General features: G+C 38.8%; 1 protein-coding gene across 1 annotated transcript in view; it reads right to left on the minus strand.

The window, feature by feature from the left end:
• Nucleotides 1-3,089: 3,089 nt before the first annotated feature.
• The window catches only part of COL6A6 (collagen type VI alpha 6 chain), a 38,740-nt gene continuing 23,671 nt past the window's right edge, over nt 3,090-18,158 (minus strand). The window contains 15 exon segments of the mRNA XM_055707634.1: nt 3,090-3,436; nt 5,349-5,496; nt 5,498-5,624; nt 5,840-5,933; nt 6,810-7,481; nt 8,571-8,661; nt 10,624-11,111; nt 11,223-11,234; nt 11,790-11,826; nt 12,702-12,737; nt 15,023-15,085; nt 15,401-15,463; nt 15,596-15,631; nt 17,617-17,667; nt 18,081-18,143. Coding sequence (XP_055563609.1) covers nt 3,264-3,436; nt 5,349-5,496; nt 5,498-5,624; nt 5,840-5,933; nt 6,810-7,481; nt 8,571-8,661; nt 10,624-11,111; nt 11,223-11,234; nt 11,790-11,826; nt 12,702-12,737; nt 15,023-15,085; nt 15,401-15,463; nt 15,596-15,631; nt 17,617-17,667; nt 18,081-18,143 — 2,154 coding nt within the window. The 3' untranslated portion in view covers nt 3,090-3,263.

An 18,158-nucleotide genomic window follows, 5' to 3' on the forward strand; every position in this document is an offset into this window, starting at 1 on the left:
CTCTGACAACACCCATAGAAAAGCCACTTCCTTGTTACTACTAAGAGGGTCACGTTTCTTTTATAGTTTGGGGGGAATTTAAGACTGAGCAGGGGGAGGCTGTTAATTCACTCAGCTGAGCAGTGGGCACATCTTCAGAAGACTGCTTTCATTAGAGGAGAGAATGTTGTCTCATGGCAGACAGCCATACCCCAGTTTCTACTCTTAATGGACAGCTATTCCTACATTAATTAATTTGTCTTTAAAACACAGGGTTTATTAGCACTGGCACAAAGGTCTTGAGCTATGGGGTTTAAATTGCTTTGAAATTGCAGCCAGCTGCAGGAGAAGACATATGGTAGCACAGGCTTTGTAAAGGCACCTGGGGAACAGAGTGGGAGGAAGGGCATGTCCTGACCCAAATAGATCACTACGGGCCACACCATACGCTAGAGATCTTTGAACAATCGCACCATCCGTTTACACCATAGCCATTCAAAAGAATGCTAAGGGTTCAAAAAAAAGGTTCTAGGTACTCCATTACCTACAGCAATGTTCTGAAGTTTAAGCACCCACAGCACCAAAAGTACAGTATCAACCCAGACAACGTATGAAATTCAGCACCTAGATTCCTCACAAAAGCCTGTTAAGTGCCTAGAAGCAGCAAGACTTGAATTTTTCACTGGTACTAGAATTAAACATTTCAGAAAAATATTCTACCATCTGCTGAATGCTGATGTTTCACAACTCAGTAAAACACAGCAGTCAGAGAAGTCTGGTCAGTTGCCCACAAAATAGTTCTTTTCATATGTTACCTCGTGAAACTGATCTAAATTCCTATAGTATTCCATATGTCTGGAGGGAAAAAAACCCAAAACACAGACCCAAACAAAGAAAACCCAACCAAAATAATTCCTGAAAATGCTGCTCACTGGAGCATTTGACACAACTAGAAGGATGAGAGAGGCGTTAAGACAACAAATCCCTATGCATCCTATGGTAGCTTGCATATTCCTCCCTCTGGAAAAGAGTCCAGTAGATTTATGCTAGGGATGAAAGCAGAAGGGAAAACAGGTAAGGAGGCTTTGAGAATCATTCTTCAAGGTGGGGACAGCTGGTCGGTCTTATCCTGCATTGTTCCAGAAAGAGGATCATCAGCTAGCCTGTCTGAAGTAATGAGGTGGAAGATGTGTGTGTAGAAAGCCAGTCAGTCCACACAGACATATACATTTCTACTTATCAAGGAGAGAGGATTCCATACACTGGGAGTCTTCCCTCATTGAAAAACAAGGATTTTAAGCCAGCAGCAAGACTAGCCCCAGATAACAAGAGCCAACTGAAAGGAAGAGATGGATTGCAGGCAGCTGAGATTCATCAGGGGACTCCATATCCTCTGGGCCAAAGAGAATCCAAGATAACAAAATTGCTTCTGCTACGAGACCAGAAATGTTTGATTTTTTACTTTTATCTTCTAAGCAAAAGAATTGTTTACTTATCTGAACAAAATGAAATTAGGGTATCAAACTTTGTCCAAAAGAAAATAGGATATCAAACTGCCAAGCTGCTCTGTCTTAGAGACAAGATTTCTGCAAGTCTCATGTAAAAAATCACCTAGTCCTCCAAAAAAGGCAAACTCCCTTCTCATGTACACCAGTCTTAAGGGAAGGGAGCCATTGATTTTGAAAGAGGAAACTACTGCCAACTGGCAGCATCTGTGGAGAAACACCTATTAGACAGACAACAGCATTTTACAAATATAGATATTGAAAACTCAGATTTAAAAACATCATACATATTGCAGTAAAAATCAAACCCAGGTTCAATTTATTGCTTCACAAAATGAATAGACCAGCTCTAGCCACCAAACAGACAGCAAGTGCCCTCCTTAAGTATGATTTCCCAGTCACAAATGTAGAAAAAGATCAGAAGAGAGTGGAGTATTTCCCACTCCATGGCAGTCCCATTCTGTCACTTGCAAGAAAATCCAAAGGTGAAAGACTAATGGCTTCATAAACTCACCTGTCCCCAACTCAGAGTTTGGGTCAGTAGCAGTAACCCATGAGACATTTTGACCCTTCCTCAGCTGAGCTAACGGTGGCTCTGTCACCTTTAGCATTGAGTTGCTCAGCATTATTGTAGTCCTGAGGCTGGCAGAGCATCACCAAGAGTCCGGTCTGTTCAGTCACTGTTCACAGTAGATTCCCTCTGGGTGAGCCAAAAGCAACAGACTCTGGAAAACCAAGTTCATATATGTTCCTTAAAAGTTTGTTGAGGATCTCCTGGCCAGCACTCCATGAAAACTTATTAGAGATATTTTCTCTATCCTTTTGTAGACAAATACAGGGAAGAAAATTCGAGGTGAGTACAGCCATCTCTACAAATAGTGGCCCGAGGTGGCAAAGTTAGATGCACCATGACTTCTACAGATATAAAATGGGCAACAGTAGAGTTTGGGTAAGTCAGCAGAACGTGAATGCTCAGCTAAGTTCCACCCTTCTGCAGGGCACTGCATTTATTATCTTTAATCAGAATGTATCCTCGGGATTTTTTCTTTCCCTCAAAAGCAACCACAAAAATCTAACGTTTGAAAATGAATACAGTTGTCTAACCTTTGGTAACAAGAGAAATGGACCAATGCTTATTTACGTATGAGATGCCACACTATGAGAATACACTTCTATTTGTTTTAACAGCTAATAGCAGAAGTGAAATATTTGAGAATGGTTGTTTTTATTCACACGTTGGATTATTCAGAAAAGAATTAAGAAGCCAAGAATGATTCTATGGTAGAAAATCCTCTAAATCAAAGTGAAGTAAATTCTAGTAAGTTTATGACATTTGAGAGTTAAATGCTTTGTGGTATTTTCTATAAGCAGGATAAATGCAACTAAATGTATCAAAAGCATTTGACACTAGTGTCTTGCATCCAATGTTATTTCATTAAAATCTCTAATGTGTTGTTTTATTTATTCAGTACATTTTGAAAGAGCACATTTTGGTGTTTATGGAAGAAAATCAAGTTTCAATACTTTTATCCCTTTTAAACAACACAATGTTGACTAAAGAAGTTTCTCAGCACTCAATATGTTATATCAGATCAATTGATAAATACTTTTGATTTTATTTTCACTATTAAGTTACTATCTAGTAACTTCACAATCAAGTATTTCTTTCAACTGAAATGGAGGAGCCGAGTGGCTACGTAAACCTTTCTCTTTCAATTCCTTTTTCCCATCACCCTGGTAGTATAACTGAAGAATTAAAGTAATTTGAGAGTATCTGCACTAGGAAGACTCTATACACAAGAATCCACATTCTTCTTGTGTTTCAAATCTGTTTTTACTGCCTCCATAGCCCCCGTACCAGAACTGACCACACATTTTCTGCTCTTTGTCATCGTACCACTTCAGGACATAATTCTGACATTCTCCACTATCTTGAACAAGGTCACATGCCTCTGGAAAAGGGAAATAAGAGACAGATTTAATGAAAGGAAGAAACATCCTTCTCAGCATTGTTAATTTCAGGGAAAAGTAACATTCTTTGCAAACTGGCAGATGACAGAGGTAGTCAGTGTTCAAGGTCTTACAAAGATTCATAGAGTATTCATCCACAAACCCACAGTGCTAGAGTGGTCTGAAGCCTCTCTTCTTATGATTGATTTAATCAGAAAATGTCTAAACCAATTAGATTTTCAGTGGCATAAGCAGGAGGAATGCTAAAAGGTCTTTAGTCTTCCAACATGGATTTCTTACTAAAATTATTGTTAAATGATTATAACTGGTCTATAGGGACAAGGTAAATAAAGCTTTTCAGAATGTCCCTCTTCTTGATTCCAACTTGTTATACTGGTATCCATTAGTAAAATTTCATAGATGAACATACATAGATGGTTAAATTATCCATTACAGTCTCTTAGCCAAATCCTGGAATAATATAGATCTAAATTGCATAAATTAGCCCCAAAGTAAGTGAGAGTAGCATACTTTGTAGCAATCTGGTATCCAGTAAGTACAGATCTAATCAGCTTTTTCCAAAGTAAATTCCGAGTTACTGAAATGAATCCAGAAGAGCAGCTCTAGACTTTGGTATCTGTACGACATCCAAGGGGAAGCACTGAAAACTAAAGCAAAATACTGATAATGCTATGCAACCTAAAGATTTGAAAGGACATAACCTTCTCCTCCTAATCAACTGAAAAACAATAATCTCAAGCCATAGATCAATATATAGCACATCTCTCAAAAGGCAAGTTCAGGAACTGTGCTACATGTTTTTGGAAGTAAACTGCTAGGTTACTGATTACAAGTCAAGATTGGGAATAGCAGTTCATATGTCTCCCATAAGCAGCTTAGGTCACTGCTCACATCAGTGCAATGACCCTGACTACTTCCTTATAGGAAATCCTTTATTTGTGAAGTATAAACACTAACCTATCTTCATCCTACTCAATTCTCTGTGTGACCACAGAGTTCATGAACTGTTCAATGGGAGCACTGATTCAAGATTGTACACATGCAGTTAGGCAACAGAACCAATTCCATCTGTGCTGAGCATGTCTGTCATGCACTGTGGATGTATGGCATTCCCAGAGGTATATTTGCTCTTAATTAAAAATCCAACATTAAAACCGTTTTGCAAAAGCATTGTTCCTTTCTCATCAGGGATGGGGCTAACAGACATTCCTAGAATCATTTTTGAGTGCAGAGAGATGAAAAACAAAGGGATGGCAGCTGTAGACATGACCTACCGCATGCAGACAACATCACATTTTTTTCGCAGAAATTCTCCCCAGTTATAGTCTAAACAATAAAACATTCAACAGTGTTAAAAGAACGTTGGTGATAAATTATCTCACAATCAGTTTCCCATACCTATTGTATCAAATGGCAAGTCTGCAAAGAAAAATGCGTAATTAGGAAGCAAAGTAAAAACCATGAAGAATATCTATTTTGATAGGATACCTCTGCTAAGAGATCCTATTTTCCTACAGAAACAGACTGTAGCAGAGATATATTTAGTTCCTCCACATCAAGCTAAGTTAGCAGCAGGAGTAATCCAGTAATTATAGTGCAACTTGGGGATTTAAAACAATCAACTGTTTTAGTAAAGGGGATTAGAACTTTATATTTTATTATTACAAAAAGTTACAAATCAAAGCTAAAGTCATAATGACACCTGCAGTTCAGCCTTTAATTACAAATTCTTACTGTATAGATTTGGACTTAATACAAACATATGGTGACAAAACACTTCGGAAAATGTAATTAATGGAAATGCTTCATACTGTGTAAATATTCAGCAGAGCCCTTCACATTCTAGAGTCTTTTTACTGGATTAAAAAAGATTTTCATATTTTAAAATCATACCCTAGTCACTACAGGTAGCTCTAGTTTCTACTGTTGCCTCTAAGTTTGCCTTGTTCTTCTCGTGCGCTTCTTCATACTCCTGTGGCTTTTCTTCTCCAGCATCTTCCTCTGCAAAATACTCATTCTCCTCATAATCATATCTGATTTCTTTCTGGCATTGTATATACAGGTTCTGTGATGATCTCTTTAATATTCTCCAGGAGTCTACTTTCAGCTCTTTCAATGCTTTCTAAACCATGACTGTAACCAGTTTCATCAGTTCCAGGGAAAGGCATCCTTTCCAAGGAGAGGGGAAAAAACCTGAAGTATTTAAGCACCAGTATGGCCTTGAAAAATGCAACTGGTTCATTCCTTCTGAACCCTGTAAAAAAAAAAAAAAAAAATTGATCCTTATACTGTTTCTGTTAAAGCTACTTTGAACTACTAACCCAAAGGGAGAAAACTTATGTTCAGAGATACACACTAGAAAAGCTCAACTGGCAATTCCAAACCTTTCAATCATAGACACTTGCTGTTGTGTGTCTCCCTGATCTAAGTCTTCACACTCTTCTTGAAGTTCAGGTGAAGGATAACTGTTCGTTTCTTCTGTGGGGAAAGCACAGATACCACAGGTGAATTTGAAAGTCCTCCAAACCCCAGTATGTTTAATAACAAACACTACATGATTTTATTGTTGTGAACTGGAGTTTGCATCTCTCAATAGGTAGCAAACCATATCTAGAGTGACTGGCACTATGTCCAGGAAAATGAAAATATATTAGAGATAAGCTAGATGAGAATGACTCCTGAACCAACCTTTTATACTTTTGTCTTGCTCTGTAACACACTATTTATCCTTCTATAGAGAATTTGACATCTCTAAGTAAATGCTTCCGATGAGAATTTAAAATCAATGATTTCTTTCTTGATATTCTCTTGTTTGTATTTCAAAGCATCTAAGACCTGCTAATCTGCATAAATGTATCTTGAAAAGGAAAGTTCTTTATTCTACAGAGGAGGAATAACTGCAGTAAAGAGAAGTTAATGACAAATCTGCTAAATGTTTAAACCTGTATCTGCCCCAAAGCCCAAACAGACATAAACAGCTTAGTAGATCTGGATCTGACAATCATCAGAGGAGAAATGTAGGCCTAAATCAGGAATATAACTGTGTTCTCTTAGCTGAAGAATGGGGTTTCTTTAGTGAAAGTGGCCTCATCAAAGCCACACATTAAATACAAACTTACGGGGAAAAAACTACTTAAGACTTTGGCCTAAGGCACCATTAGAATATAATGCTGTTCTGTCACTACTTGCACTTCAATCAGTGTCCAGCATCTGCGGCAAACTAAAGATGAAAAACTGGCTAGCTAAATTATGACTAGAAACTGAATGATAGTGCATATACACTGACTACCTTTTTCTATACAGCATTTCTCTTTCTTTCCATAACTTCAGTAAATGCCATCATGTGCTACTTACGTTGTAGAAGATTCAGAAATGCCCGGCTAAACCTCTGAGCGTATACCATTTGAGGCATTGAAACCCTGCCCAATGTCAGTAAGTGCTGGTCTGTGGGGGAGCTTGACAGCTCCATCAGCTGATCATCGCTCACATCAGTGCCAAGGGCAAGAGTGAACAAGGTGAATCCTTGGCACTTGGCTCCAAGTGAAATCTCTCTCAGCTTCTCTCTGTCCCATGCGCTTGTTTTGCTTCCAACTATTGTGAATATGACCCTGTGTTTTCTTTGTCTGGGGGCTTTAAAGAATACATTTTCAACTGTCCACTGTAGGGCAGAAGCAATGGCTGATGGCCCTTCCAGTTGGTGAACAGACTCTTGAATATGCTTCTTCATCAAATCTTTATTGCTGTATGTGACTAGATCAAACTCCAAGGCCACAGGGGTCTGGTTTCTGTCAGGCAGGAAGCCCCTGGGAGCCTGCTGCACCAATGCCACTCTGATGCCTCCATACGATTCATTTGGCTGCGAGGAAACAACAAATTGATCTAGCATGTTGCTCACGAAGTCTTTGGCTCTCTGAAACTCTTCACTGCTGATGCTGCGAGAGCTGTCCATGATGTAAGTGATATCCATATCCATTAGAAGAGGGGGAGAAAAGGGTACCTCACAGTTGGTGCTTGGTTTACATTTATCTAGAGAGGAAGAGTCAATAGGCAGCAAACTATTTCACAATACAACAAAAGCAATACTTTTTTAAATTATTTTGCACCATCCTATTAATCTATTTTACTTAAATTTTGATTTTGAAAAATAAAATCAGTTTGGCAACTTGAAATCTTGTTGTTCTAGTAAGGAACAACAGATGAGTCTTGCTGAGCAAGGTTTTGAGATAACATAGGAAATTATTCATGCATGAAAGTAAAAAATGTTCACAAGGTACAACTTAACAGATAAGAGCTCCCTTGAGAAATTTTCTTCTGTCAAAATCTAAACACTGTAAAATACACTGGAAAAAATTCTATTTTTGATCTCAGACCATTGTTCAGCATTCTGAAATATTATCAACTAGTATCTTCTCCCCTCCTCACAATGTAGAATTTACAGTAAACAACCCTGGTTGCTGAGAATCATAAAGCTCTCTTAAGTGCATTTCTGTTAAAAAGGAAATGCCAAACAATAACTCATTTCACGTGGCTGATACAGCAACTAATTAAACAGCTTTTGTGGTTTTGAGAATCTAATTCTTACTATCCACTGAAGAGGAAATTCAAACTGTGAACTTCTCAGCAGCGGTAATCTGTAACCAAGGAATGATCTGGCATGGAGGGCGAGAAGGTGGGGTTAAACTGACTGGAAGCAAGAATGCCAGAGACAGAAGAACTCCCTCTAAGGGAGTGGTTTCTCTTGGTGGTGACAAGAAACAGCCACAGCACTGTCTTGTAGCCATTTTAGAATGTGAGCCCTTGGGGGGGCCACCTTTGGGCCGCAGAGCTAGGGTGAGTCATCGCACGCTGCCACTCATGCGATCAGTGCTGGTGCACGTGTATGTAAGGAATCAGCTCTTAATGCATTTCTGTTGACTCTTTGTAGAAACACTTATGGCAGTAGGACTCTGACCAATGCATTGTTTGTTAACTTTTTTTAATATATTTAAGCACAAATGTGTTTAAGGCGTACCATAAAAATTCCCCAACACCACACTGCAAAATAAAATCGATAGGATTTCTTACTGAAAGGGTAAAAAGATCAATACAACAGCTGGAATTTGTAAAATATCTTACCAAAGCAAAGAGTACAGTATGTGATGCTCTCCAAACTTTCATCCTGTTGTCTTTCCCAAACAAATAATTGAAATCTTCTAGTATCATCAACCTATGTTTTAAAGCAGACAAAAAAGTAACATTAAAAAGATAGGTAAAAGATACTGATTTTTTGTTATATACATATATACATTTTTTGTGTGTGTGTGTGTGCCAGTTAAGGGCTATCACTTTTTTTCTTTTCTGAGTAGTATGCTACAGAGAAAAGGGCAGGATCTCCTATCTCAACTCTTTCTGGGACAAAAATAAGTTCTCCACAGTGAAGATGTTTTCTTGGAAGAGAAAATGCTGTCCTCAGAAAATTCTAGCATTGGAACAACCTATGTGTTGACCATGATCAGCTGAAGAAAGACAATCTTCCCCAGCAGATTTGACTACAGAAATGTCTGAGGAACCCTGAAGAAGCTCCAACAACATCCTACAATTTGACTGACCCAACAACATCCAAATGTGATTCAAGGGAAAAAACATTTCCTTGTGGACTAAGATAAATAAAAATGGCTGTAAAAATACCATAATATTGCAGGAAATGAACCATATATAAGGATAAGCTAAAATGCTGAGGAAAAAAATAATTACTTCTTTGCATTAAAATTAAGCTTTGTGTGTGTTATACACAACACAATTAACATCTGATTAATGTCTATAAATGATGTTACAGATAGATCTCTTCAAAGGAGTTAGAATTGGCAATGACTGTTTCAGTCTCCAGACTGAGACTCCTAAAACAAACTAACCAAAGCCAGTAAGTTTCTGTGGCTACAGGCTGGTAGGATCATGAAGATCAAACAGCATCTCAACTGCAAGGGCAGAAGTCCATCTGAAAAAAAAAAAAGGGAGGTTGCATTTTCTTGGATGGTGGTGGTGAGGCCGGTTGCCTTCCCATCAGTGTAACCATAAAAGAGAGCTGGACAGTGAATTTTTTGCCTTTCCCCCTGCTAAGCAGCCTTTAAAAATTTTTCTACTCTGGAAACTGATTTATGGAAAGTTGGCACCTTTGTAAATACCAGATGTCATCATATGCATTCAGATTCATAATCTGCTTATACTAAGTAAACAGAATACTGCTGCTTGCTCCTGTTCATCCTGTAGAGCAACCCAGTAAATAAACTCTAAACTTCCTTCTCATATGCCAGCAGAAATTTTTCATTCTGCTAAATTAACATTCAGCGAGCCAAACATGTGAATTGACTAATAGATATGAGGCTGCATGATAATAAATACAAAGATTAAAGGGCTGATTTGATGCTACTAGATCAGAACTTAGATGCCACATTTTGCACTTTCTGTCATGTGTATGTAAACATAGTTTCCTTCTACAAGGATAGTTTTGAAGAAACAGCAGCTAGATGGTATTTTATTTCCAAAAAAGTTAAAACTGAGCACAGATGATATAAAAATGAATTGAAAAGCAAGAGACCATGGAATCCATATTATGAAGCCTTAAAGAATCGTAGAATTGTTTTCCTTTGGTACCTGCTAAAATGGATTGCTTATTTCTGTTTACTATCTTTTTATATTAAGTCATATTCTAAGAGAAAAGTTGTTAATTTTCTCCTGTACTAGTGGCAATACAGCTATCAAAAGGGGCTTTGCTGAATTTAATTTTCTTTTGAAAAAAAAAAAAATGGTGCACTTGAAGCCTTCTACTACTTTTTTTTCTAGAAACTAGGGCCAGTTTGTTAATTAAGTGGTTAGTACATGTCACAACACAGAAGAGAAATGGCATAGGTAACCAAATTAAATTAACACAATGTTATTGAAATTCTGTGATTTGGCCTAAAAGCACAAGTCATAAATAACTGATGTGCAGAAAGAGGTCAGATGGTGATCATTATGGTCAAGTGAATCACTGTTTCTCTGTTAAAACAGTAAGCTTTAATATACCACTTTCTAATAAGGGATTGGAGAGTTCCTGTAGAACTTACTGGCGTGAGAGAATGCTTTACTCAGATAATAGTAGATACCAAGCAAGCAGATGACTGACTCAATTTTCCATAGTCTATCTACTTACTGAGAAGGCATGTCTGACATTTGGCACTTCACTGAAGGCAATAACCACTGGAGTGATATCCAAGGCACTCAACTCAAGTACAGCTGTGCTGATGGCAACATCATCCTGCGATGGACCATGGGCAAAAAAGAGGGCAACTTTCCTTGTGAGGATGCCCTGACGAACACGTTTGAAGACATTTCTTGCAACAAATCTCATGGCTGCCCCAATATTACGTTTTCCAGTCGATCTTTCTAGCGGTATTCTCTGGACTGCTTGTAGCAGCAAGTGGCTTTTTTGGAATTCCGAGAATCGGATGAGGTAGCGCATATTTGTATTGAAAGAAACTATGGAGACACGAGCACCTGTTGGGCAATTGCTTTCACTAATCTTAATGGTTTTCAGCAATAACATAACAATGTTCCTCATTCTTTCAAATGCAGCTGGTGTAACATCTTCAGACATATCGAAGGCAAACACCACTTCAGTTGGATAAACTGGACATGTGTCTGTGTATTGAAATAAAAAATTTGTGTGAGCACCTTTCCACAACTCAAACACTGTTAGTTTTTTCTTCAAGTCTGTAAAAGACCAGACATGCAGAGGCCAGATGGGCTTACCTGATGAGCAAGCTGGAATGAAGAGATGGAGAGCAAATTTACTTTGTACTCATATTCAATTAAATACCAACATATTCACTTGCTTTCACAAAAAAGCCTGATCCAAAGCTCAAACAACTGACAGCATATGCCAGTGAGAGATGCCTCAAAAATAGTGCCATTTTACCGGATGAGAATTAAAAGAAATTGTTCCGGGTTCTGCTGAGCACACAAGTCTGAGAGAGAATGAACACACCAAACGTGGAGGGCAAGTAAAATACAAATACTGTCTTGTCTCAGAGAATTTCCCCAAAGGGGATTGGCACAATGCCAAAGAATTACTTTAATCTTAAATGAGGCAAAGAGACATTTGTTACAGGTTTTGTAATTAAGATAGGGAAAATGAGCAAAAAGCCTAAGTCTGTTTCATACACCTGCTGGAAACTCCTCACAGTTAACTACCAATCACCATCAAGCTGAACCCAGATACAAACTGCCTCTCTAAACGGTTTCCAACAGAGAATATTCTATTTAAGAAGAGTGAATAGGTGGAATCAGAGGTAAAAAACCATGCGGCTCCCTACTTACGGCAGTTTTTTCGTGTAAAATTCACAAGTTCACAAGGCTGCAGGAGCAAAACAAAAAATCAGTTAATGGCAAATCCCAGACTATCCCAGACTGGCAATCTTACTATTGCTTTGAGCTGAAGGTCATATCCCAGCTTCTGAGCTGACTCTCACTACGGTAAATCCAGAATCAGACATTCCAGTTTCTATTTCAGTGCTACAGGGGCTCTACCCCTGGTGTAGAAACTACAGGGGTTTTTTTAGACATGCTCTGTTGGCATTTAATCATGCTTTATGTAGCATTTATTAAGCAACCATTTGTTTATTCTTTTATTTTGTGTAATCATCTGATCCAGGAGACAGGCAAGAGCACTTTCATAGGAGAACAGGCATTTCAACAGCAACTCACACAGGAAGACAGAGGTCCATGAAGGAGGAGAGGACCCCATCTGGACATAGAACACATCTGCAATAGCATTGCCTGCAGGTAGGTATCCATGCAAGGGTTAGATGGAGCCTTTACTCAGCAGCGTTCATTTTACATGGGATTGGGATTCTGAAGAAATCCTGCCCTGCTATTCCCAGTGAAAATAGCTGCTGCTGAGGAAATGCCTTCCTTTACAAGAGGATGGAAAGTAACCATAAACCTGAGCTGGTGTGTAAACTGGTGTGAATGAAGAAACAGATAAAGGAATATTAACAGTCCCACAGTTTGTAAAAGTTTGGACTTGGTGTTAATCCGTATGAATAATTGTTTCTCATTCCTTCTTTATTTGCAGAACTGAAGAACTCACTGCACTGTGACAAGTATTTGAACAGCTGATTACCTGTTTTATAACAGCTAATTGTGCTCATTGCAGTCAGTGCTCATAAATAGAAGACTAAAACAGTTAATTTCATGCAGTAGGCGGTTAGCTCTAAGGTGATTACTTACCTGCATTAAAATGGTGCCCATTGGTCCCTTGGCACCCTGAAACAAACCAACACATGTCCAGAAAATCAGACCTTGATACCATATTTCCATCTATTACCCTGTAGCCCAAAGAAAATGCAGGCATACAGATGCAGGTGTCTCCCTGACAACCATTTGTGAATTTGAAATTTGAGGAGACATCAGTTACCAGCATGGATTCCTGTGAATCTATCCCAGAGTTGCAGACTACTTTTCAAAGCTCAGTCCATTTTCCTTAACATCTTTATAAACTTTCAACACTTGTTGCCCCTTAGGACCAGTATAATCCAGAATGAGATTTCTTTTCTAAACAGCAATTTCTGTGCTGTGGTTCAGTTATCTACACCTTACATCATTTTCAACATCTGGTGTGTAACAGGCTTGTCCTCTCCTCTTGCAGGGTACAATCTCCACAGTTCTAACTCAAGAGGTCCTGCAGACCATACATATATTACGACTGCTCGACCAGTAATAGCTTTGGCTTTGGCCACTAGCTTTGGCTACTCTGCACCCTTCTTGGGAGCTGTGGGCAAATGCCAGGATTCCAAGCACCTTTATTAAAAATAAAAGTATTGTTTAGCCTTCATAATAGCAATAAAATACAGGGAAAAGAACTTTTCTTCAAGGAAGCTTGAGAGTTTTCATCATGTGTGCAATTCAGATGTGTAGCAACACTACTGAAATTTTTCCCTTACAGGATCTGCAGTGAGACGCACCATAAAAATCTGAACTCCACATCCCATAATCTTTACCTTAGTCTCTCTCTTTCGTAACACTACAATTTACCAGTATCATACACTTCCTTATGTCCCCAAATTACACCCAACTCCAGATTTCTTCCTTCTCCCTCCAGTTAACTTTCCATTCCTCCATTTCCTGCCTGAGCTACCTTCCTCATCCCCTTTGCTGTCTTGCTGCTAGCACCATCACAGCTATTCCATGCCTGTATCTTCTTATGTTTCCCAGCAGGTCCCAGTTCTTCTTTGGTACTATTCAGCAACAGTTAACTGTGAATTGCCTAAGGCCCAACGAATGGCACTTGCAGCAGCTTAAGGGTGGTGACTGAGCTGTGCAGACTTGACCCATATGGATAATCATGCCATCAGATTAGGAAGGATGGATAAAACAGGCCTGTTTTGGCTAGCCCTGCCTACTACCTGTACCTCTTCCTGCATGCTTATCTCTTCCACTCCCCACAGAGTTCCCACTTCCCCATTTCACTGATGCAGTGCTACTACAGCAATCCCACCAAGCCCAGACCTCCCAAGATCCACTCTCACTTCTCTAACTCAAGAGGAGGATCTTGCGCTTGAAATCTCCCTGAAGACTTCCTGGACCATGGATTGGCAAGGCCAACAGCTATCTGGCTCATCAGCACACAAGGGCTGTCTATCTGCAATGTATGTGAGAGCCGAGCAGCAGGCAAGGCAATGCATTCCAGTTGGCACTCTTGGCTATTCTTGTGCCCAGCACCATACAATAAAGTGGGCCAGGTACATTCATTGACCAGCACAGCTTACTGACAAAAAAAAAAAAACAACACCCCCCCCCAAAAAAAACCCCCATATTGTTTTCTAATTTGCATGTATGCCATGAGCCATGTTATACAGGTAAAGATACTGTTATCAATAACATTCCACATTCAAACTAAAAGAGCAAGCTTAAGAAAATTTAACAAGAAAACAACAGTAGAGATTGTTTCTGTTCACTACTGAGCTAATTTGCAGCACTGCTGCAAGATAAAGATAGAGACATCTTCCTAACTACAATGTTAGTCCTAAATCCTACTGAAATCCACAATCCTTTCCCCTGCTTAGATAGAGAATAAAAATTTTTGTTGTATAAAATGCAGATCACAGACACTAGAAAAGTACATCAAAACATCTATTTATATATAAGGATTAACAGCTTACAGTCAATTTAAGCTTTAAGTATGTGCCTGTAATTTCAAGTCTGCTTTTAAATGGCTGTTCTTTTTAAATGAAGAAATAAATTAGCTTTCAGCAGAACAATCCAGTTCTACATTTTAGCACTCTCTTCTTCTTTAATTAGATATTTACCCAGCCTACAGACAACACCAAATACTGCGGAAGAAATTCTGCCCTGCATTGTATCGTTGCAGTTCCATTTCCAACTGCAGGTGCTCTTGTGCACATACATCCACAGGCAAGACATAACTCTATACAACTGCCAGGCTGATTAAGCATAGTTTACTACATTAAACATTATTAAATATTCCATTAATCTAACATCAAGTTTAAAAGCAATCTAAGAGTCATTTTTTTAAAATAAAGATATATTACCATGGCTCCTGATGGCCCCTGGTCCCCTGGATCTCCCAGGGAACCTGGTGTGCCAGCATTACCCTAAAAAGAGAAACACAAGTTTTATTCTTTATAATTGCACACACAGGTGCAGAATTTCAGCAGAGAAAAAACTCTAATACTATTGTGAGTTGGACCCTGCATTCGCAAAAGATATACTACTACCCCTAAGAATTATTAGCAACTAACATCTCTAAAGATTTAGACCTGCATTCTCTCAAGACCACTTGCCCAGGATATGGCAATAAAAGATCGGAGTGGGAGACAATTTTAAAAAAATTTGGTGAGGAAGCACTTAAGATATAAGGGCTTTACTTCTAGAATTCTTCATAGAGTTAATAGATTTCTAATTCTTACTCTTCTACCCCTAACTCCTTTGGGTCCTTCAGCTCCTGGAATGCCTGGGTCTCCATCTTCTCCCTGAAAAATAATGAAATCCTTAACTTTTAAGAAAGGAGAAGAGAAGAGAGACCGAAAGACATATAACCACTTCCAAACAAGAATGATGTAAAACAAGACATAAAGAAAGCAAACATGCCCATTTAATCATACCTCCAGACCAGGATATCCTATGAATCCAGATTCTCCCTGCCAAAACAAAGAGCAAAGGCTTCATAAGAATCTAGAACTTTGTGATCTGCTAAGTGTTTGATGTCTTTAAAGCAAAAACAATTTCAAAATTATTCTCAGCATTCCATCCCATTCAAGTAATAGTGGCTACTACTATGGTCTCAAATGACACCATTATAGATTAACACCTTGTTCATCTAAAGGAAGACCATTTTACAAATTTCCAACAACTTCTGAAATTTCAAGAGTATTCCATTTCTCAAATAAGTGTTTTACAAAAACTTATTTGTTTTCTAATGACATATAGTGGAATTCATGTTCAGCAATTGTAACATTCAGAACTCAGTGTTTGAACGCAGTTTCAAAATGCTGTACCCTCCATACTGAACAGTGATACCATAATATTTTGTTGGTGTATTAGAAGTCACTTCATCAACTGTTTTCAGTTACTTCAGGTTTTGGTGTGTTCTTTGCTCACATACAAGAAATATGGAAACTCTCACAAAGACCAATCAGAATTGAAGTGCATCTTTCCTTGACAACTATCAGAATTCACACTACTTATGTCCTTGTTTTAGAAGTTCCCTCCATGAAACTGGACACGCTTGCCAAACATCATATGACTTTATCATACAATTTCCAGAAAATTACATACACATAGGCCCCACATTACACCTAAGAAAGTGTAACATGACTGTGAACCTTCATAACTAATAGCAGCCTTAAGTAAAACCTATATTAAAGGCTGTTCTCTTAGCTGTCAGGGGAAACCAACTCTTCCCGGACCACTATTCTGGGGTGAACTGGGGTTTTTTTTGTTTGGTTTTATTAATTTTTTTAATTCAAGTCCTGACAAACCTCGGGCAGACATGTCATTGTATAAGAAGGGTTTTAAGTCAATCCTTTAACACAACGAATAATGACAAGAAGATTTAGCAGAAACTTTTTTCCTCATTTCTTGTAACAAAGAGGATTTTCCCTAAAATGAACATATGGGAGATTCCAAGAGATTAAAACAACTAGTCTTGCATATAACGTATGTGTAACCTGTGAAACTCTCCATCAAAGGAAAGTGTTGGGGCTAAGAAGGTAAGAAAGAGATTAGATAGTAAGAAACATCAAAAGCCATTTTAATAAAAAGCTATTTTAGAAAAGGGAGTATATCAGTTGGAGAGACTCCTGGGAAGCCTTTCATATCTTTTCTGCAGCATTCTGCTTCTCCCACAAAAAGTGAGAGTGAAACAGATTGGCCTCCAGTGAGATCCATTGGACCACTTCTGTTTCACAAGCAATTGGAAAGAATTAGTACTGTAACAATACACAAACTCTTTGAAGGGCGGACTGCAGCTGTTTCCAACATCCTGACCACTCTGCTCATAGACTGACCCATTGGTGCCATGATTGTGACCATATCCTTTCCGCATACTTTTTATTTTAGCTGGATTCTTGTGTGTTTTTAGAGAAGCAGGCATTTCACTACTATTTTTTGCAGGGCTGTGAAGGGAATGATAAGAATTTCTAAATATGTAACAATCCAGATGTGAATCCTCAGATCTTACTGCTGGCTATAGAAGCACAAGGAAGAATATTTCACATTAAAACAATGAGGATGTTTGGAGAGTATCACCCTCACCTTGGTAGTCCAGGAATCCCTCCTCTGAAAGAAAAAATAAAGGCTGGCCCAGCAATACTTGCAGCAAAAGTGGCTAGTCAAGCAGACTGAACTGGGGGAGAAAGCACTGTGTACTCCAAGAAATACAATCCTCCATATCCATATAAACACATACACACATAAAGGGAAAGAATAAGACAGAGTGGTTCTCAAAAGAATATCCTATTGAAGAATTTATCACAAGAATGGTTATGGGAAGCCTGAGCCTCTTCCTGAACCTCAGAAATGCACTGTGGCCATGTCTTGCATTTCTTTTAAATTGATATGGATGGTCATGTTTTATTTGATGCTGCAGAACAGAGACGGAGACACCCTGACTCTAAGCACTCACCTTTGCTCCTTTGCTTCCTTCAGAACCATAGGCATCTCTGCCACCCTTGCCCTGCATAGGTTGAATATACCACAAGTTAGTTTTTAGTAGAGGATTTAGATCTACATCCAATTCCATTTCAGAATAAAGACATCACATTACAATGAGTCGCTCAGCCTGTTAAGACTGGTGAAGTAGGGCAAGCTATCACAACACAGTCTAAAAACAGTAGAAAATGGTGGAAAAATCTGTAGAGAAAAAGCAAGGATTAAGGCCACAGTTCCTTTCCACTGCGTGCCCTACCTCTAGCATATTCTGAAAGAAAGCGAGGGAAAGATAATCTCTCTAGCCCTAAGTAATCTGGTGTCCATAAGGAAACTGAACACCAAATGTGAAATAGAGAAAATAGAAGGGAATGAACTATACTGATTCAGCTGGATGCATATTAAACCACAGGGGCCCTGAGCTAGGGCAGACAGACTCACAGGCATGCCTCTCAGTCCAGCTGGTCCCACTGGGCCCTTCTCTCCAGGGTCACCAGGTTCACCCTGTTATAATTGAAA

Source organism: Falco cherrug, chromosome 4 (assembly GCF_023634085.1).
Source record: "Falco cherrug isolate bFalChe1 chromosome 4, bFalChe1.pri, whole genome shotgun sequence".
Lineage (NCBI taxonomy): Eukaryota > Metazoa > Chordata > Aves > Falconiformes > Falconidae > Falco > Falco cherrug.